Source organism: Ambystoma mexicanum, chromosome 12 (genome assembly GCF_040938575.1).
Source record: "Ambystoma mexicanum isolate Mex_15411 chromosome 12, UKY_AmexF1_1, whole genome shotgun sequence".
Classification (NCBI taxonomy): Eukaryota; Metazoa; Chordata; class Amphibia; order Caudata; family Ambystomatidae; genus Ambystoma; species Ambystoma mexicanum.
Genome location: NC_090936.1, coordinates 1161465004 through 1161485686, shown reverse-complemented (window position 1 = coordinate 1161485686; position 20683 = coordinate 1161465004). Strand labels below are relative to the sequence as shown.

Genomic DNA, 20683 nt, shown 5'->3' with positions numbered 1-20683 from the left:
CGAAGGCATAGTATCCAAGCAGGAGTGGTTGGATGAAATGGAGAGAGATGACATCATAAGGAGGGTAATCACATATGTTGAATCGGCAGTATGGCCAAATAAAGTGGAATTGGCGGAAGAAGTGAAACCGTATTGGGAGGTGAAGGATGAATTATCCGTAAATGATAATATTTTGTTCAGATGGGATAGGGCAGTGGTTCCGATAGGATTAAGGAGGAAAGTGGTAGATTTAGCACATAGTGGTCATATTGGGATTACCAAGACAAAAGGAGTGTTAAGAGAAGATTATTGGTGGCCGGGTTTTGACAAGGAGGTGGAAGATCGTTTGGCAAATTGTCAGTTTTGTGTTAAGAGTGGAAAGGGAATAGCGGCCAGAAAGCAACCTTTAGTGGATGTTGGTCTTCCGTCCAGGATATGGTGTGATATAGCCATGGACATACTTGGTCCCGTGGAACTTGGTTATGCTCGGGGAAAGTATATAGTTGTGGTGGTGGATTTGTTTTCCAGATGGGTGGATTTTAAGGTTGTGAGGGATATCACGAGTGAATGTATGATAAAGGTTCTACAGGAAATTTTTGCAAGTGAGGGTTTGCCCGAGACCATATTGACCGACAATGGGCCCCAGTTTATTCGAGAAAGATTTTCTAACTATTTGAGGAAGGGCGGAGTTGGTCACAAAAGAACCTCATTATACCATCCCGAGTCAAATGGCTTGGTTGAGAGAATGAATAGGTGTGTAATGGAGAGTGTACGTATGGGAGAGGAGTGTGGTTTAGACAAGCTAGCTCTAATACAAAATAGAATGTGGGCTCTGAGGATGGCGCCACATTCTACGACCGGTCTATGCCCATTTGAACTCATGAGGGGAAGGAAGCCATATTCCATGGCTTGTCCGCCATGGCTGGGAAGATGTAGGGAGACTGATCTTGTTGTGGATGAGGTGAGAAGGTCATTAGTGAGGAAGAAGTCAGATTGGGTCAAGCGTGAAAATTTGAGGAGAGGAAAAAAGGAGTTGCGTGTGGAGTGTGGTGACTGGATTAGGATAAGGAAAGCGGTGATAAGGAGGAAGGGGGAGTCCATTTATTCGGATCCTGTCAGAGTTGTGGCAGTTATGAAAGGGGCAGTGCGTGTTGCTGGAGGGCAAGTGTGGAATAAAGATAGAGTTGCCTCTGTGAGGAGAGGAAATGTGTGAAAGTCACATGCGGGAAAATGACCAGGAGGGAAAGCAAGGAAACGGCAACTGAGCCGCTCATGGGGAATTGTTTTAGGTCAGTTTTGAGTTGTGACTTAGTTAGGGTAATATGCTTGTTTTAGATCAATTAGATGTTAGATGTTATTGTAACATGCTGAAAAGAAAAAGGTGATCAGACGATATATATAAAAAAAAAAAAACGAGGGGAGATGTGTTGTAGTGCATCTCCTTTAGTGCATCTCCTTTGGGGAAGAGATCTCTCTAGTGAAGGGAGCATATAGTATGATGTCATGGAATGTTGGTGTGTGTTTTGCTTGTTTGGTTCTAAGTTGGGCAGTTGGAGGAGAGAACTGAAGGGAAGGGAGCCTATGAGATGTGGGGTCTTCTTTTCTTGTGTATTAACCTAAATAAACCCAATTATATGACTGACCTGCTTCCGCATCATCTTCATAACAAGATCCTTTTGGGGTACAAGGAAGCACACTGAAGAAAAACCCTTGCTAACTTGGAGAAGGGGGGGGGCGACGTCAATGGCGCCCTTTTCCAGCAGGACCAACTTCTTCCAGCAGGATGCGCAGGTGTTCTGGTGACAGGCATCTGCTTTTCGGTGGGTGTTAGCGAGGTGGTTGGAGAAACTTGATACAATACCCATGGGCAACAGTCTTAAGTACCCACTGATCTACAGTGATCCCCTCCCAGACGTGGATGAAGGAAGACAAGCGACCCCCAACCAGGGAAACGTGGGAGGGGACATGAACCGGCGAGTCACTTTGAGGTGGAGGCCGGAAAGCCTCTAGGAGTAGAGTATCTGGCTCTACCCTTGCCCTTATAAGAGCCTCTTTGCTGGTATTGGAAGTTACCAGAGGAGCCTTGACCAGAGGACCAGGGATTATTTCCTAAGCCGTATTGCCCCTGGGGCGAGTGGGAGAAGGATTGGCCACGAAAGGACTTGCGTGCATTAGAGCCTCCACACTGGTGAAGGGGTTTAGCTGTGATCTGGCTAAGAGACTTTAGAGTCTTGCGTTCTTTGCCGTCTCCAGAACGTTAACGCTTTTCCAAAAAGGTTTGAATCCTCCACTGGCTTGTTAATTAGAGAGGCCAGAGTTTCAGGTTGGAACCCAGAGTTTTTTAACCAGGAATTTCTTTCAAGCAGGGTACCCTGAGCAAGGGTGCGTCCAGCAGTCTCAGTTTTTCAGTATGTTTTGTGTTACTTGTCTGCCTTCAGCCACGGCTGCCAGCAGGCGTGATCGGGTGGGCTCTGGAACATCCTGAAGACCATCCTGCACTAGGCCCCACAGTAGATCACTGTAACTTGCCAGGAGTGTGGTGTTATTTGCGATCCTTGTGGAATAGGCCGCAGAGGTAGTGGCCCGCTTAACCAGGGCGTAAAGCTTCTTGCAGCCTTTGTCCGGAGGGGATTCTGCTGAGGACAGAGGTACCACCGGAGTGGTCATAACGAATAATGATTCTGGTGTGGCACAAACCCCGATGTAGAGAGGGTCGGGTGTCAGAGGGCGATTGGCAAAATAATTTCTCAACCTGGGGGTTAACTACACATGTGAGGGACGGGGACAGAAAAGAACGGGCCAGGCGCTTCTTCATACAATTCAGTGAAGGGATGGCTTGGCTAGTTGGAGGCTTCGCCTTGAGGATATCCTCCACAAAGCGAGTATGGAGCGGCTTTGTGCGTTGCAATTTTAAAATGGACAGCTGCTCTTTTTAAAATGGAGTTGAACATCATCTGGTCATCAATAGGTGACGACTCTCTTCGTGGAGGAGTAGAAGGGGGATCCAGACAAATGGCGTCTGGGTCGGCGGTATATGTCGGTGTAAGAAAAGGACTCTGGTCCTCCGCCTGGTCCCAATCTGAGTCCTGATCAGCTGGGTCTTGATAAAAAGGGTTGAGCATTTCATAAGAATCCTCTTGAGTTGGGCCATCTGGAAACTGCAAGATGTCTTCTTAGTGTCCCTGTGCAGAGGTGGGGAGTTTCTGCAATTTGGAGGGGATGGGGCAAGAGTCCACTTCCATAGGCCTCTTGGGTAGAATATAGCAGTCTGAAAAGTCAATAAACTGGGACATTTTGTCCATGTATTGCTCAAACCTTTCCCTAGTCCATAGAGAGGAAGCTGAATGGTCAGGAGGTGGTAAGGTATGCCCAGAAGGGGAAGATGTTCCTAAACTGGGGGCTTTAGAATAGTACTCTCAACAAGAGGGGGTGCCCTTGTACTCCTTGGCCGCCAAAATGATTTCCGAACAACTTTTGCAAAGCTTCAGCGGCCGTATAGAGGGTCTTGACGCTTTTGAAGGTGCAGTCGTAGTCGGTGGCTCCACCGGGTCCTTCAGCGCTTGTGCGCTCTTGGATGGCGGGTCGACTATGGAGGATTTTTTTTTAGTGGGGGAAACGCCTGTTCCAGAAGGATGTACAGTCGCATGCCACAAATGTGTTTGCGTGGAGGGCGTCGAGCCACAAGGTTTGGCAGGTGCCGTCAACATTTTCAGCGGCCCTTTGGGCCTTGAGCGCTTCTTTGACAACTCAGTCTAAGAGGCCTTGGGGGTTGTGTACATGTGGTGCGGGGGTTGCCTTGTTGCCGGGGTGTGATTTCCCCATAACAGTGATGGTGGCCTGTCTGTCGGGGACAGCATCTGGGAGCCTGCAGGCTCCGCTGATAGGTCGATGGCTTCCAATTCGGAGCCATGGCTGCCGACAGATTCCTCGTCCTAAGCGATGACGCAGACGGGGGGAAAGGCTTTCTGCCTGCATAGCGTAGGCCGCCCACCGTTTAGTCCACCTGTCCGTCAACGTCTTTGGCTGAACAAGCTTACAGATCTTGCATGAGTGCTCGTCGTGTTCACGAGGAAGACACCGATTGCATCGGCGATGGGTGTCTTTCCAGGGCAGAATTTAAAAGGAGTCCTCTCCATAGCAGAGGTGAGCGACAGCCAGACGAAGAAGAAAAGAGGGGTGAAAGAAATACATTCTCAGAGAGGAATAAAACCCAGGGCCCCACGCTCCCTACTGTAAAGGTCTGGCCAGAGGGCCGAGGCCACACAGTCAACATTCGTCAAGCAGTTGAACGTTCGCCGAGAAGTTGTAGATATCGTCGGCAGGAGAAAAAACACATGAAGCAGTCAAAGGTCGAACTGACTAGACAACCGTAGGTTGTGGAAATGAACTTAGCAATATAAACTCTTACGAGCTCTGCATAAGCGACCTACTAGGTTGACGGAAAAAAACAATCTGGTGGGACCTTCACGCGTCAGGGATTTTGGGTACACTACACGTCACGTTAGGGATAGTGTTATAGTCACGCCCATGTCGACCTTCGAAAGAAAGATGCAATACTCAGCAATTTCCACTAGATCTCCGACTATATGCACAGCATGTGATTCTAAGCAGATCCACAAGCATCAGAGCTGTCAGTATACCGCTGCTGAAACCAAATAAACCTGACACAGACTGTGGGTCATACAGACATCTGTCTCTGCTAAATGAAGATGGGAAAATACTCACAGCCCTACTGGCCAATAGGATCAAGATAGTAATAGCTAAGCTCATACGCCCAGACCAAATGGGATATGTGCCGGACAGGAAAATTACATGTAACCTATGAAGGTTGCACCACATTGTATCACAATGCAGTAGCTTCACTAGATGCGGTCAAGGCATTTCACTCGGTTAGATGGCCATGGCTGCTAGCTACACTGAAAAGATTTGTCATGGGGCCCACATACATTAAATGGGAACGGCTGCTGTATAGCAGGCCAGTTGCGAGAGTCAAGACAGGCAACCAGAACAGTGGGTATTAGAAAAAGGCACAAGACAGGGATGCCCATGGTCCCCCATGCCGTTTGTACTGGCACTAGAACCCTTAGCAGTGCATCTCCGAAAGGAGTACCAAGAGGCGGTCATAGACACACATGGCAGATGGAATCCGATTTCCTTATATGCCGATGAAATGCTCTTATAAACACAACACCCAGAGACCAATCTACAATCCATATTGGAAGTACTTGAGCGCCACGCTGACCTTTCAGGCATCACGGTTAGTAAACAGAAATCGTGCTTGTTGGCAGGTTATAGAGGGAAACCACTGAAGACACTTCCACTGCTGCCGGTGGAAACATTTAAATACCTGGGAGTTGATAATCCATCATGACCCGAAGACAAAACACACACAAAATACACAGAGGGCGGCAGACAAGGTGGGGATATCCATAAACCTCTGGTCTAAGTTACCTCTTTCACTGATGGGCCGAGCCGCGTTACTGAAGATGTTGGTACTCCCTAGGTTCCTTCATTATTTTACTAATGTCCCATACAACATCCCTAGGAGCTTCTTCAAGAAACTAAACACTGCATGTTGGGGGTTTCTATGGCGCAACTCTAGATGTAGAATGGCACTTTACGAAATTACAGAAACCCTATGACCAAGGAGGTATAAAAGGTGCCCAACTTTGAGGCGTATTTTGTAGCAAGTCAATTACAGTTTGTCACGGCGTGGTTGTCTGACAAACAGATTCAAGATACTCCTATACTGCAACCTGCATGTACCCCATTCTTCTTGAAAGAAGTCATATGGATACATACGTCACAATTGCCAAGGCCCCCCCTCTTGCTGACGCTAGGGAAGACGATATGGCACAAGGCTTGCCTTTTACTAGGGAATAGGATGCCTTAGTCCCCCCAGATCCCACTGGTGGGAATAAGAGCAGAAGACCCGCAAACTAGACTAAATGTGAGGAAGTATTGGGAACCCTAGCGAGTAGCGACAATTGGGGACCTGCTACAGGAAGGGAAACCAATGGACTTCAGCGCACTCACTACAGAAACGGGATTAAACGGAAGGCAGCATATACTTCATGCCTCTTTCCTCACAAAGCTGAAGCAGAAACGGCCAGAAGTGCCAAGGGAGCTAAAACAAGATGAACCGATAGAAACAACTTTATGATATTTCAGAAGGCGGCCACGTGGTATCAAGGCTAGATGAACTAATTATGTCCCAGCATGGAGATGAGCTAACGCGACCCATCATAGCTCGTAAGTGGACTTACAGGAACCAATAACGGACAAGGAATGGGAGAGAGTGATAACATACCATAAAAAAGTGTCCAGAAACGCGAAACATCAGCTAATACAATTATATGGTTTCAATTAAAATCCATCTTTAGATGCAAGAACGAAAATTCCCATTTGAACAGACACCACGTCCACAACAACCAGGTGGATATTGATAATCAATCCCCATCTACTGCCGAGGAGAACCTGCCATTCATGTGCCATAGGTCTTGATGAAAGGGGACACATCCTTTTTCCTTGTATGCACCTAGAGGTGGCCATTAAAAATACCCACATTATTTTAGAACATACTGTCTAGCACTTACTTTGAATCAATATTTGCAGCAAAGGTACCCGAGTAAAGTAACATTTCTCACAAATACCAAATCGACAAATGTTTAAATGCCTAGGGTCAGACACCTATGTCTGACAAGTCGCATTGTCCCTGGTTTAAAACGTTCCCGGCTGAAGTGAACTTTGAAAGGAGGAAAAAGACAAGATCTTAAGAAATCATCTCAATCATACTTAATTGACTGTCTTCAAGGGGCAGTCCTAGTAAAGGCAACAAACAAAAGGGATTTAAAATAATCATATTCAAACCTATACGTTTAGTTACCTTGGGTCAAAGACACCAGCCGAGTGACAAGTTGCTCCCGAGCACGACTGCAACATCATCAACCGATGGTTCATATTCTGCAGGATCTCCTGGTCAATGGTCTTAGCAATGTTTATTAGTTGGTGGGGGTCTGCTGTCAAATTGTAGACTTCCACGAACACCTACAGAGCAGATAAGAGAAAGAAAAGCATTAAGAGTTCTGTCCAACAGCGTAACAGAGAATATTCGAAGAGAAGCCAAACAGTCATAACCTTTCATTGAGCTTTCAACTCTCAGTAGTACCCAGTTATCATTAGCCCTGTAGCAAGCATGCCAACTACATTCACAATGACACCTTACATTCATAATGGCACGAAACAATGCGAGTTAAGGGCTTGCTTCAGACATGTGGAGAGCCTGCAGTTCAGAAGTTCAAACTGCAGCTGGGCCGACTCGGACAGCATCATTCTGTGGTTGATAACTAAAGTATCAATAAGTTGGGTAATAAACACCTATTACGAGACCATTTTAACAAGGATGAATTCTGTCATGATGTGCTGTCTCAATAAGAGAATATCATAAATATGAAATTCTAGAGAATTGTAACAATGAAATATAGTATACACAACTGTTTGCTTTTTTATGGCTTCTAATAGGCCCTCAAACATTGCTTTATTTAAAAAAGCAGAGGCCCAATCAATGTTTGGAAAGTATTTGAGAGAGACTGTGCAAAAGGAATTTTGGGATTTAAGATTCAATTACTTATCCATCCTATAATTAATCACTTTGACTGTACTATCAATTTAAACTATTGTGGTAAGAATAGTATTAATGTTCACAAACATGTGTCTATATATAATGGAAATGTTTGCCTAATAGAGAAATGTCTCCAAGATTACAGATCGCCAGACTGTCTGATGTACAATAGGATGTTTGCCATTCCCCTTACTGTATTTGCTTCAGTGTTAATGATCCTGTACAATACCATAACATACCACAATGGAGTCTCATTCATAATACCACACCCTGTAGTATCCTACGGTTTCTCCTTACCCTAATCAGTCACCTGCTGGTCTGGATCTTCTCTCTTCAGCCCTCTCATCCTTCATGTACGGAACTATGAAATCATGGCTATTCTGACTACGAAGGCCTTCTACCCAAAAAGCCATCCAAGCAATGCATTAACACAAGTACACATCCTCAAATACAGAGAGCGTACCACATAACACATTAAAGTTAAAAGGGGAAGGCAAAACATTGGCTTGGGAAGTCATAGTTTGCCCTGATTGATTAAGCTGGAGAACATGCACTCAATTCACTACATGCGCACAAATGATTAGCGTTACACATCTCCTCTACCCCGCCACAGGGCACACCTCTTACCGTATATTCATATTTCTTTTACATTTTGACTTTTGTCGTGGCCGAGTGCAGCCTTTGATGCCCATTTGGTTTCAATTTACATTACACAAATTCACTCGAGGACAGTTCACTCCCCGTTCCAGAGGCTCGCCCCCCGACACGTACCACGTCTCCAGTTGCTTAGCAACGAGGAGCAACACAGCACTACAAACGGGTTTCCCAGGCAACAGCACCTCAACTTATATTACGAGCAGTCGCACTGGCATGCTCTCGACGTTGAAAACACAATGCAGACTGTGTCCTGCTGCTACTCCAGGACGCCACAGTCGCTGTTGCAGCACCTCCAACACAGCGACGCCAGCATAGATGACTTTCTAAACACGATGATCCATTGACCATTTTATGCATCCTGCTGGCTAGATAACGGTAAGCCGCATGTATTCCCCTTTTTCAACAGCAGTATGTCCCTCTTTCCTTCTTGCGTCATGAGAAGTAGCTGACCATACATGCTCATTTTAGCAGGTCACTCACAGGGATATTCCCCTTCCTTCCTTTCTAGAGCATGACCACTGTGACCTTCCACAATTTGAAGATAAGAGGCTCTCTGACACACTGCCCGACTCACCCTCGCACACCCTGGGTGCTGGGCAAAGCTCACCTCATGTGGATGTCCCCACCATGAACCGTTGACATGGCGCTCATGTCACTCGGAATAGGAGATTCGGAGCCTTGTTTCCCAGGGTAAGTCCACCCCGGGTGTACCCTTTTTCCAGCCGAAAACCCATCCCCTCTTGATTGATTCAACAGTACCGTACTAACCTGTGCCTAGCCCTAATAAACTTGTATATGTATCCACAGCGTCTTTTAAGCCAAGCCCTGAAGGCGGCGGCCATGCACAGCTGAACACCATCGAAACGTGACCCACGCTGGGGCCTCTCCCAACTACGTTCAAGACAATCCCACCGCTGCCCCACTTAATTTTCCCCTTTTGACACGTAGGCAGACCAAATGGTTCTCTGGTTCAGAGAAACCCCTTAAGAATCCGAAGGAATAGAAATTAATATAAGTTGGGAATAATTATCCCCCATCAGTCAAAGTGATGATGAATATACATTATTTTTTGCTGTTTCCATGTTATGTTTTCCAATTGTAACAATCAAAATGATTACGTTTCATAAAATTATGTCTGCAAATCTTAGGAATTTATGTCGTCATTAATGAAGTATCATTAAATACTTGATGATCAATTTGTGTCAGTTTCTCCAGAACAACTGTCAAGAGAATTCACCTTGACTTTTAACCTTCCCTTATACATTTTTTCTTTTCTCCTCATTTGATGTGCTCACTGGGTCTCTTCTTTCCACGACACTGGCTTCTACCCTTCCCCTTTTTCCTTTGTTTTTTCTTTCATTTCGTGTTTAAAAGGAGGTTTTAATTGCACTGGACATTTTGCGTTTTTTCTTCAAGCAACATTACACTTCTTGTTCACATATTGTATCAGAGTTGTTTCTATGACACAGTTTTGGTTGGGAAAAATATTCCTGGTTATAATACGTTGATCCAACTAGGTCAAATGAATAACCGACCAAGTATCAGCATTGCTAGCAGCTTTTGTGTTGTTTCTTAGTCTTTCTTACCCCATCTGCTACCAGCTCCAAGGGCACCCATTCCTTTTGTTTTACTCAATTCACTCCAAAACAGAACTCAGACAAAGAGACCCCCCCAATCTATCATAAACCCACTGGTTATGCATAACTCCATATGCCTTGTCTTGCTACTCGAGGGCAAGCTTGAGCTTAAGGGATTTTATGCACATTGCTTGTCCAACATGAGATTTGTCGCTCGTTCATTATTTCTTGTGTATGGTTTCTTGTGTACGCCAACTCCTCTGGTGCTGGGGTGAGGACAGGTGCTCCGTGGCACAGTAAATTGTGCGTAAAAGTGTTATAACGCTGCAGCGCGTGTTTGCCCGCTCCCCCCTCCCTTTGTCCCGGTTGCTTCCTTGTTTATTGGCTCTCCCTCCCACCGCACTCCCATTGGTTGGCAAGCCCTTTAAAATCGGCCACCCAAAGCACCTCCTGCCGTAGCAGCCCCCTCGGCCAAGGGCCAGAGGCTAAGGACAGCTCCAGTGGTGTCTGCCCTGGTAGCACGTAGCCTGCAGCAGTCGACCTGCTGCGACTGATCAGGTAAGCCGAATCTGGGTGTGTAATATTATGCTGTGCTCTAAAACCTGTCCCCCCACCCCCTTTCCGGGAAAATCGAATGTGGGTGTTTTCACATTCTGGTAACTGTGGCATTGTTGCTGGTTCCCTCTAGGCTCCCAACTAACCCTCCCCCCACAAGGCGTGCCGTTCATTGTTGCGAGTTACTTGTTTGTTGTGACCCCACCCCCCTCCTCCTCTTCCCCCTGCGCATTCTGAGTTGTGTGCCACAGGGCTGTGCATCTGGTTCTCGTCTCTCGCCCCCTTCTTCTCCACCTACTTCCTTCACACGCCCTATGGAGTTCTCAGTCTATCCCATCTTCTCTAACTGCTACGCTATCTCTTACCCTATACCTCTCACTAGGTCTGGAAGGAAGACATTCAAGAAGGACATCCTGGTCTCCAACCCAGGCCTCCCTATCGCTGATACCTACACCAGTGCTTCCTCCAGACAGAGTCTCACTGACATCCTTTTTGTCATCCCCTCTCCAGACATATGGACCCTTCATATGGTCTCTGTTCTCGCTCCCTTCCACTCCTCTCCCATTAACGGTGGCACTCGGTGGGAGGTCCTCTTGGCTCCCTTCCACTCCTCCAAGACCATCATTAATGTCTGTCTGAACGGCACCATCTTGGTTCAGGGCCGTCAGCCCAATCTCCTCCTTTTTGAAGGGCGTTTCACGTGTCTTATCAACTTCCTCCCTTATCCTGCTACTCCTTTCAGCACCTCTCTGGCACCCTCATCTTCCTCCTGTGCCCACCCTCATGCCCCTCAAGCCTGTACCCCGCCACGGAAGTCTTTCAAATGAGGCAACCTACTCTCATTTCTCGTTCTGCTGTCAAACACTCCTCTGACATCTGTCACCTCCACGAAGAACTCGACGTAGATGTCCTTTACGGCCAGTTCTGTCACAAGTTTTGACACACTCCTCCCTGTGAGCTACAAGATCCTCTTCGAACCCAGAACCAACTGTCCTTGAGGTGGAGTAACACTGATCTTTCCGGTGTGGGTCCCGGCTTCCGTCATCCCTACGCAGGCCTACTCCTCCTTTGAATGCCTGGTCTGCCGGCTCTCTCTCTCTGCTAGCCTCCCGCCTAACAGTGGCAACCATCTACAGGCCAGCTCGCCAGGTCACCCTCTTACTCTCTGAATGGGCTGACCTTTCTTTTCTCCTTGCCTCTACTTCTCAACTTCTCCATCCACGGAGATCTCAACATCCATCTGGATGCTTCTAATCCCTCCTCTGGGCTTTTTCGCAACCTCATACTCTCTCTCTTTCCATTCTGCCCTCTGGCCCGACCCACTTTGCAGGACATACTTTCGATGTTCTTATCACCTCCGACATCGCCCTCCCTAACCCGCTCACTACTCCTCTCTTGGACTGACCACTTTATACTCTCCCCTCATCTGAAACTCTCTATCCCTTTGGCAAAGCGTGCCCCCTCCACCCCAGCACTGCCACCTACCTTCTCAGTCATTCGGCCCATGAAGACGTGTTTCAATGGATGCCTTTGCCTCTACTTTCTCTGCTCCTCCTGCAGCTGACTCGCACCTTGACACAGACCTTTCTAATCTGCATCTTTCTATTTCCCAACACCCTGGACATCCTTGCCCCCGTCATGAGAATCCGGCTGAAGTCTACCTCCAAGTGCAACTCTTGGTATGATTCTAACCTCGCTGTCCTGAAACGCAAGTGCAGGGTGGCTGAGAGGAAGTGGAGAGCTACAGGCACATCCTCTGACAAACTGGCCTGCCACCTGCTGCAATGGCAATACAGACTCTGTCCTCTTCTGGGACAGAGCACACATTCAACCCTGCCTTTCTGCGGACTCTAACACCACAGCCAAACGCTTTAAAATCTGCAAGGAACTGGCCAATCCTGTTGCAGTCTCTACCTCTCCTGTTCCCTCCCAGGCCATCTGTACGGCTCTGGCCTCTCACTTCTCTGCTAAAACTCAGGACATCCTGTCCTCTACCTCCTCTTCCTCTTCGGCCCCCCTCTGGCCATCTCTCCTTCTCCTCCTCCTTTCTCCTCTTTCTCTCCAACAACACCTGACGAGGTTTCTAGACAAGTTCGATCTATGAAACTGTCGACCAAACGGGGGCTCCCCTGCTCCTCCAGAACCATCTAGGACCATATTGACACCCTCGCTCCAGCCTTGGCCGATTTCTGTAATCACTCTTTCGTCACTGGAACTTTTCCCCTCTCACCTTAAGCACTCCCTTGTGCACCCTCTCCGCAGAAACGGTCCGCTGATCATACCTGCCCTGGAAACTAGCGCCCAATCTCCATTAGCCCTTTCCTGGGTAAACTGTTGGAAAAGCTGTCCATCTCTCAGCTTACACTGAATCTGTTGGTTGTCTCCGTGACCATCAGTCTGGCTTTAGGTCTGCCATGGCACGGAAACTGCTCTCCTGAACACAAGTGAAGATCTGCTCTCTAACCTCGATTCCAGAATAGATTCTGTCCTCATCCTCTTGACCGTTCCTCTGCTTTCAACATGGTCAACCATGCCATCCTGATCAATTGACACTGAGAACCTGGGCTTCACGATCAGGCCTTGGAATAGCTGACCTCCTTCCTCTTGGACTGCCACTCCCAGGTCCATCTTGGTCCCTTTGATTCTGCCACCTCTCTCTATCTGTGGCGTTTCCCAGGGCTCTATCCTCTCACCCTGGTTTTTTAACCTCTACTTGGCCCCTCTGGCCCCCCTGATCTCTACCTTTTCCTCTAGCTTTCAGTGTTAAGCGGATGACACAACTTTCCTTCAGGCTCCCCCTCAGCCTCCTCTCCTCTCTCGCTCATTCCGGACAGTCCGTGATTCAGGATTGGTGCGCCTCCAACTATCTCTGCCTCAATGCCAGTAAGACAGAGATCCTTCTCATTTGCAGCGCTGCCCCTGCTTTCCCGCTCTTATTCTGGCCGCCCACCTTGGGCCCTCTTCCTTCGCCTTCCTGTGAGGCAAAAAACCTTAGTGTCATCTTCGACTTCACTCTCGCTTTCTCTCCTCACACCTCGGACGTCGCCAAGAAGTCCCACTACCAGCTGCACCTCCTCAAAGGGCCTCTTCCCTTTCTCACTTTCCCCCAGAAGCTCACTGTCTCTAGAGCCCTGGTTCTCTCTATGCTGGACTACTGCAACGGCCTCTTTCTCAATCTGCCTTCCGCTACTCTCCGCCCTCTGCAACTAATCCAGAACAGGACTGCAAGACTTATCCTTGGCCTCAAGCCCAGGGACAGTATCTCTCCAGTCTTGAAATCTCTCCACTGGCTCCCGGTGGCTGCAAGGATCACGTTCAAGACCCTTTGCATTGTCCACAAGGCCTTCTGGGGTTGGGGCCCGCTCTACATCCAAGGCTCTCTTCCAAAATACCTTCCTTCTCGAGCCCTTTGCTCAGCTACCTGCAACTCTCCAAGGGTAGACACTTCTCCAGGCAGAGTGTGGGATAGAGCTCTCTATTCTGCAGGTGCCTCCCTCTGGTGTCCTCCTGGGCTACCTGACTAAAGTATACAATAGCATACTGGAGACTGGGAAGGCCCCGGCATCGTTTAGTAATGCTTTAATCACAGTGATACTTAAGGAAGGGAGGGAACCCCACACTATGCTCCTTGTATCGCCCCATATCCTTGCTAAATGTGGATGAAATGATATTCACATGCATACTGGCTACCCGCCTGGAGGGGGAAAAATCCACAACTGATCCACTCAGATCAGTTAGGGTTTATCGCTGGGCATCAGGGAACCAATGCGTTACGGAAGAACCAGGACCTCATGGAGCATGTGCCTGCGGCACCGGGGAAATACGCGCTGCTTAGCCTTGATGCCGAAAAGGCGTTCGATCGAGATAAGTAGGTTTTGTTTTGTTGCGGTATTGCGCAAAGTGGGACTGGGAGACAGAATGCAGAGAGCAATTGGCGCAATATATTCTGAGCCAAGTGCGTGAGTGGTGGTTAATGGGACAACATCTGGGGCTTTTGCCTACAGAGAGGTACAAGACAGGGTTGCCCTCTGTCCCCTCTACTTTTCGCATAGTCCATAGAACCGCTTAGTATAAAGATGAGGCGGGAAGAGCAGATAGTGGGTATAAGAGTGGGGGACACAGAGTATAAGCTCATTCTATATGCTGATGATATTCTACTCCACATATCCGATGTAGTCAGTTCGGTCAGGGGGGGCCCTCTGTATACTGAGCGAGTATGGACAAGTGTCTGGCTTCCGAATTAATATGGATAAGACAGTTCTCTTTCCCTTTGGCCGAGGGGTACAGGGAGATGTGGATGACATGAGGAGCCCAATTGAAAAAGAGCATAAAGTACCTGGGGATACAAATACCTAGAAACCTAGACGACTTATACATGGTTAACTACCCCCGCTGCTACATAAACTCTTCGAGGACCTGGCGGACTGGTTGACGCTTACCCTGTCATGGCTCGGTAGACTGAATGCCGTTAAAATGAACTGCATTTGTATCAGGTGCTGCCCATTGCGATGCCAGATGCCCATTTCACCGTTTTGGTCTATTTGACCTAAAACATTTGACCTAATCAGATTTTATCCAATTTAATTGATCTTTATTTTGGTTTAAAATTCGGGGGGAGACCTCCGGCAAGCCCCCACCATCCCCCCACTTTCCCTCAACCACGGCCATATATTTATTTAATTATATTTGACCAGAAAAAAGGTAAAAAAAATTCAACCAAATGTTTTAGGTGAAATGTTTTTAGGTCAGTTATGCCAATACCCATTTCACAGAGCTGAAACATTGAATAAACAGATTCATATGTCAAGGAATGAAACAAAGGGTGCCATACACATGTTGGTCCAGCTGAATGAGAGGGGAGGAGTAGGGTTGCCAGATATGCACATTTATTATGGGGCGGCGCAGTTCTGGGGCGTTGATCCCCACTTGAGAGCAGATGAGCAGAAAAATTGGGTGCTCATTGAGAATTATCATTGGCAGCCAGTCACGCTGGGGGAATGGCTTTGGGCGTCCCAGAGAGCGCATCACCAGAAGATATATGGGCATCACATATGGGCCCCTTGTGGGCACTATGGAGAACTAAAAGGGAGATGAGCTGAGTCACGACGTGACCGTCTCTGCTGGGCCACATATACATCCTGGATTATAGCCGGTTTCAGGACTGGTTTGAAGCGGGACTGGAGAGAGAAGAGCAGGTAGTGAAGGGAGAGGAGTTTGTGGGGATGAAGATCCTTGAAGAGAGGCTGGGCATAGGGCCACTGTCAGTATTTAAATATCTTCAACTTAAAGGAGTTCTCATGTCAGGGAGATGGAAGGAAGTTCTGCAGAGGGGGTCACAACCACTGAGGAGGTATTAAGTACTAAGACAGCCATAAGGTGTCATCTCAAAACTATACCAGACTTTGCTGGCTGCAATGTGTGGGGATATAGAGATGCACATGAGAAGGTGGGAGAAAGGCATGGGGTTAGATGATGACCAATTGAGAATGTTGTGTACAAGTGCCCATAGACCATCAATAGTGTGCCAATACAAGCTGCACAGCATCAAACTATTGTATAGATGGCAATGGGATTCAGGGCGGCTATCGGAGAGGTTTGCAGGGATAGATCCCAGGTGCTGGAGAGGTTGTGGCCAGCCTACTGATTGACACATGCGGTGGGGGTGCACGGAGGTGTAGAGCTTCTAGAAGGAGGTCTTGGGATGGATACAGCCTGTGGAGATAGTGGAGAGATACCTTAACCCCGTTCTGATGCTGTTTGGAGTGGAAGTGGTGGAGGAGGATACTGCATATGACCAATTTTCTATTATTGTCCGCACGCGTATGTTTGGGGGCAGGATGAAAGTAATACTTACTTCAAAGGAACGCTCCAATCTACTTATTGATAAACTACAGAAAAAACCCATTTGCCTTGAAAAAGACTTTAGTCGAAACACGCGTCAGCTGTTTCTGCCAACTTAAATACCAGACAATAAACTGGAATACCAAGTAGTTGGAGACTTTAGGACACTTTATATCTGGACAATTATTGTGAATTTTACTGGCCAAGCGCAGAGCGGGGGTGTTTTTTTTCACCTTAGACTATGTTTAAGCTAACTACATTTCCTGTAACCAGTGTCTTGATGCCCCCGGGTTTGGCACGCTCTACAAATGTCAAAATAAATAAGGATGCAATTGATTGATAGTTTATTTGTATAGCGCCTATACACATGTGTTTCAAAGTGCTTCAAAGCAGGGGTGGGAGCAAGGGAAAATACAATAACATTCTTACAAGTCCTTGAGACATTAAGAATGGGAAATTAACAATCATAACTAGGCCTGATGACATTTCAGATAGTGCAAGAGCACTGACAACGATTAAAGGAGGGGATGGGGGCGGGGGGAGAGGATGAGGCAGACAAGCGACTAATGGCTTGGGATGGTGATTTAAAACAGTTCAAAACAATTTCAAAGTTAAATAGGTATTTGTCCAAAGAAAGGCAATTACTCCGCTCTATCCCAGTCCAAAGACTAGCCCATGGGTAGGATACATAACCCAAGTTCAAGGACCAAAGGTAAGTACAGGGGGAGTTCGGGCTCAAGGGTGCTTTGCACCCAATGTTAACATTTAGAAGAGAGGGGCAGACAGGAAATGTTATGTTTACTTTCCGGCTGACTCAGATTTTTCAGGGTCACACTGTGGATCATCCGGGAATCGCTAGCGACAAGATCTTCCATCCTTTGTTCGGGTGATGGATGCCCAGTGGCTGCAGGTTCGAGTGCCTTTTCTGCTCGGTACAACTTCAAGATGCAAGCCCAAAACGAACGCAGGCTGTCACAGTGCAGACCCCTTTAGGACACGTCGCAGGTTGGAGGAAGGCAAGTTCCAGTGACGGTCACCCCTTCCAGGCAGCAACAGGTGATCTTCCAGGTTCGGTCACAGAGGCAGCTCCAGCACAGCCTCTTTTGATGAGGAAGCTGAACATTTGGGAGAAGGTGACTTATGGCACAAGCTGGTGGCCACCAGTTCTTAGGCTTTACACAGAAAGATGACGGCTGCAGCAAGGTAGCCCAGGGGGGAGCTGGTCATGCACCAGTCAGTCCAGGGACACTTCCGAAAGACTCTGGGGACATGTAACCTCGAGCAGGGGTAGAGACTAGTTGATCACACTAGTCCAAGGGTTGAAGCACCAACAAGGTTCTTCAGAGATCAGGCACAGGAGCAGGGCTTCACTGGGCTAATCACTGGAGAGGAAGCCAATGAGCTGCAGAATCTTCTGAATGCCAGCGGGCTGCTCTTCTTTCTTCTTTGTAGGAATCTTGGCTCCAAAGTAGATCAAGAATGGCTGCAAGAGTCCGACATCTGCCGAGCAACAGACTTTGGCACCAGGGGATGTGGACTGGGACCAGACGGATTTCCTGACCCGACAGGGCAGGAGGAAGGCTAAACCTCAATATGGGAAAAGAACAAGGGAAAATACTTGTGGCATGGCCATCTTTGGGTGTTAGCCACCTTTAGTAGCCATTCGCGGTTAACAAGAAAGTGCACAAGTAAAATAATACAAAAATAGTCGAAATGTCACTGCTGCCAAAAGCTTGTCTTAGGCACATGTAAATAATAGTCAAAATTCCAAAAGAGCAAAAGTTATGGGGATTGTGACTAATCCCCAGATGTCGTCACTTCTCCCCTTGGAGGAGCACCGCCCCATGAGGCCAGGGAGATGAGGCCACTACGCAATAGTCCCCCTGGGGGTGGTACTCAGCGGGTGGCTATCATGGAGGGGAAGGCCCCCATGGGATTAGTGAAGACCCGGGGAGAACAGGGTATCCCCATAAATCACCTAACCCTAACACACCTTCCTACCCCCCCTTCCCACCAACACTTTCCCAAGTGTTCTTTTATGTTATTGTAATACTGACAGTATAGGAAATACTTGGATGAGGGAGAGACCAATTGGATCACAGGAAGATCTCAAGATCAGTACTGCGATGCAGAAGAAATACGGAGGCATAAAAAGCACTCATGAGAACTGTAATCAACAGTCTAGTGTTTAGCGAAACCAGATTGGGCAAAACCGGTTGAAAACTAAAGAGGGGAAGCAGGACCGGGTGAGAGACCGCCCCTGGAGGTTCTGTGTGCCTGGAGGATGTTTGGCTTGGAGCAGAGAGAAGATGGTGGCGAGAGACGGGATTGCTGCTCAAGAGGCGTCCCTTTTCAGCCTGCAAGCGGCAGACAGACCAGAGAGCTGCAGGAATGGAAGCTACGCAGAAGCAAGCCACCAAACCACCCGGTCATGGAGAGGGCCTCTAGCCGCTCAGCATCTACTCATGGAGCCGCCAGAGAGAGCATAGATCCCGAGAGGGAGAAAGAATGTGGGAAACCAAATGGAGATTAGAAATGTTGGGAAGGAGAGTGGGTCTTCCCACCCCCCTAGGTGATACCAAATGAGAAACAAACACTAGAGAGCACATCGAGAGAGCAGAGGTGCAAAATCATGTTAGTGCATGCATTAGAGGCTTTATAGAAGATGCGAGAGTGAACTCCATCTTAGTTAGTGGCAACCATTTTGGAATGTAGGCCCAAGCCCGGCAAAAAGTGTGTGGAGTAGCATGACCTCGGCTACCCTCCTAACCCCCCCCCCCCCCAATCCGGGGTCCAACTCTGTGCCTGCCAGGTGCACTGTTAAAACGATAAAATAACATTGTTTTTCCAAGTAGCTAATTAATTGTTAGGCCAACCTCACTGCGGATGACGAGCCCAGCAGCACTGACGTGGACGAAGATGGACAGATGAAGATGGACCAATGGCTTGGCATCCTCTATGGAGCAGGCCCTACACAATTACATTTGTAGAATTGTACTGTATGAAATTGCATAATCAGTGACATCATTTGTGCTTATAACGTGCTGCACATGCCGATGGAGCCGTAACGTTCGGCAGCAGCAGAGTTCTTTGCTGATGCATTTCTACTTAAATATTTGTTATCTTTGCAAGCAATGTCTTGGATCTTTTTCCCTAGCGGGCTGTAGGTTTTCTGGTGTGAGCGTATAGGGGCGTGCCTTCTTTTGGTTATCCCAGCAACCCTTGTACCTGCAGTGGCTTCCAGGCTGCTTCTTCGGAGGGGCCGCACCCACCTGCAGCGACCAGTCCCAAAAGATGCATACTATCCAGTGGTGCGCAGGAGACGTCTTTGGCGCAGCTAGGGGGAGAGTACAGGCCAGTAATGGGACACAGTGCTGGAGGAGTTCGGGAGAACACGTGCATGTGAGAATACCCTTGCAAGTGATAAGTAGTGGAGTGGTATATGGGGAAAAGTGTGGAGAGTGAGTGGAGGACAAGGTCGTTTGTATGATGTAGGTGTGTTCTTTTTATTTTTATTATTGTTTTATTTTTTTAAGGAGGTCTTTACGGAAAGGAAAACAGGAATGTAGGGAGCCTCCACGGCTGAGGCGAGAAGGTGGTAACACCTATTTTGTGTAACAGAGGAGCAAAGGAAATGAGTAGGAGCACAGCATAATAAGTGGTTTTGGGTACAGTAGTGTTTGTTGTTTTAGCGTTTTACGATTTTTGGATACGGTGAAGGCCCGAGGAGGGGCATTAATAGAGTGTTTTTGGGTGAGTAGAGTGTGACATTGGGTGTGTGTGGAAGGGAGGGGAGGGAAATTGATTTGGGCTGACAGGGAGGAAGGGGCAGTGGACTGATTTTTTGACTGAATTGCAGCATGCCCAATGCGCGATTAGAAGCGTAGGGGCGTTTTAGAGCGCGCACATTGCATGCCCACGCCAGTAACCGCCCCGCCCCAAGATTGGCGTGGCTACAAACAGAGTGAATGGAAAGCCAAGGGGAGCGGGTTAGACGAATGGAGGGGAGGGGACTTTTTGTTCAGATTGGCCAGCACAGCAATAAATGAGGTGCACATCGAGAAGAAGGAAGGTGAGGCTGGGCAGGTAGGCAGCACAGGATACCGGACAGTGAGGTCCGATAGAGGTCCAGACAGGGATCTGGGAGAAGATGGGTGAAGTACCATCTATGAGTATGAGGATGATGGGGAGGAGGAGGCACAACAAGCACCGGAAATAATACCTTGGGTGGAGAGTTTATGGAACGAGGGAGTAAGGAGCAGGTTTGGCTGAATGGCAGTAGCAAGGAAAAAGGGATGTGCCGGAAGGAAGGAGGGGAAGAAAACAGGATTGCAGACGCCCCCGATACACAAGGGCATGGTTAGGGCCCAGTATGTGCCTTGGGCACGAATGGATAAAAACATTTTGATTAACGCGCTCCTGCCTAAAATAGCCAAGGAGGGGAGGGGTGGTG

The 20683-nt window shown here is 47.9% G+C and overlaps 1 protein-coding gene across 2 annotated transcripts in view; it reads right to left on the bottom strand.

The window, feature by feature from the left end:
- Positions 1-20683, bottom strand: part of GNS (glucosamine (N-acetyl)-6-sulfatase) — a 465071-nt gene that overhangs the window by 87619 nt on the left and 356769 nt on the right. For both annotated transcript variants that reach the window (XM_069629767.1, XM_069629768.1), the window contains exon 13: positions 6866-7026. In XM_069629767.1, the coding sequence (XP_069485868.1) occupies positions 6866-7026 (161 nt within the window). The remainder of the gene's footprint in view (positions 1-6865; positions 7027-20683) is intronic.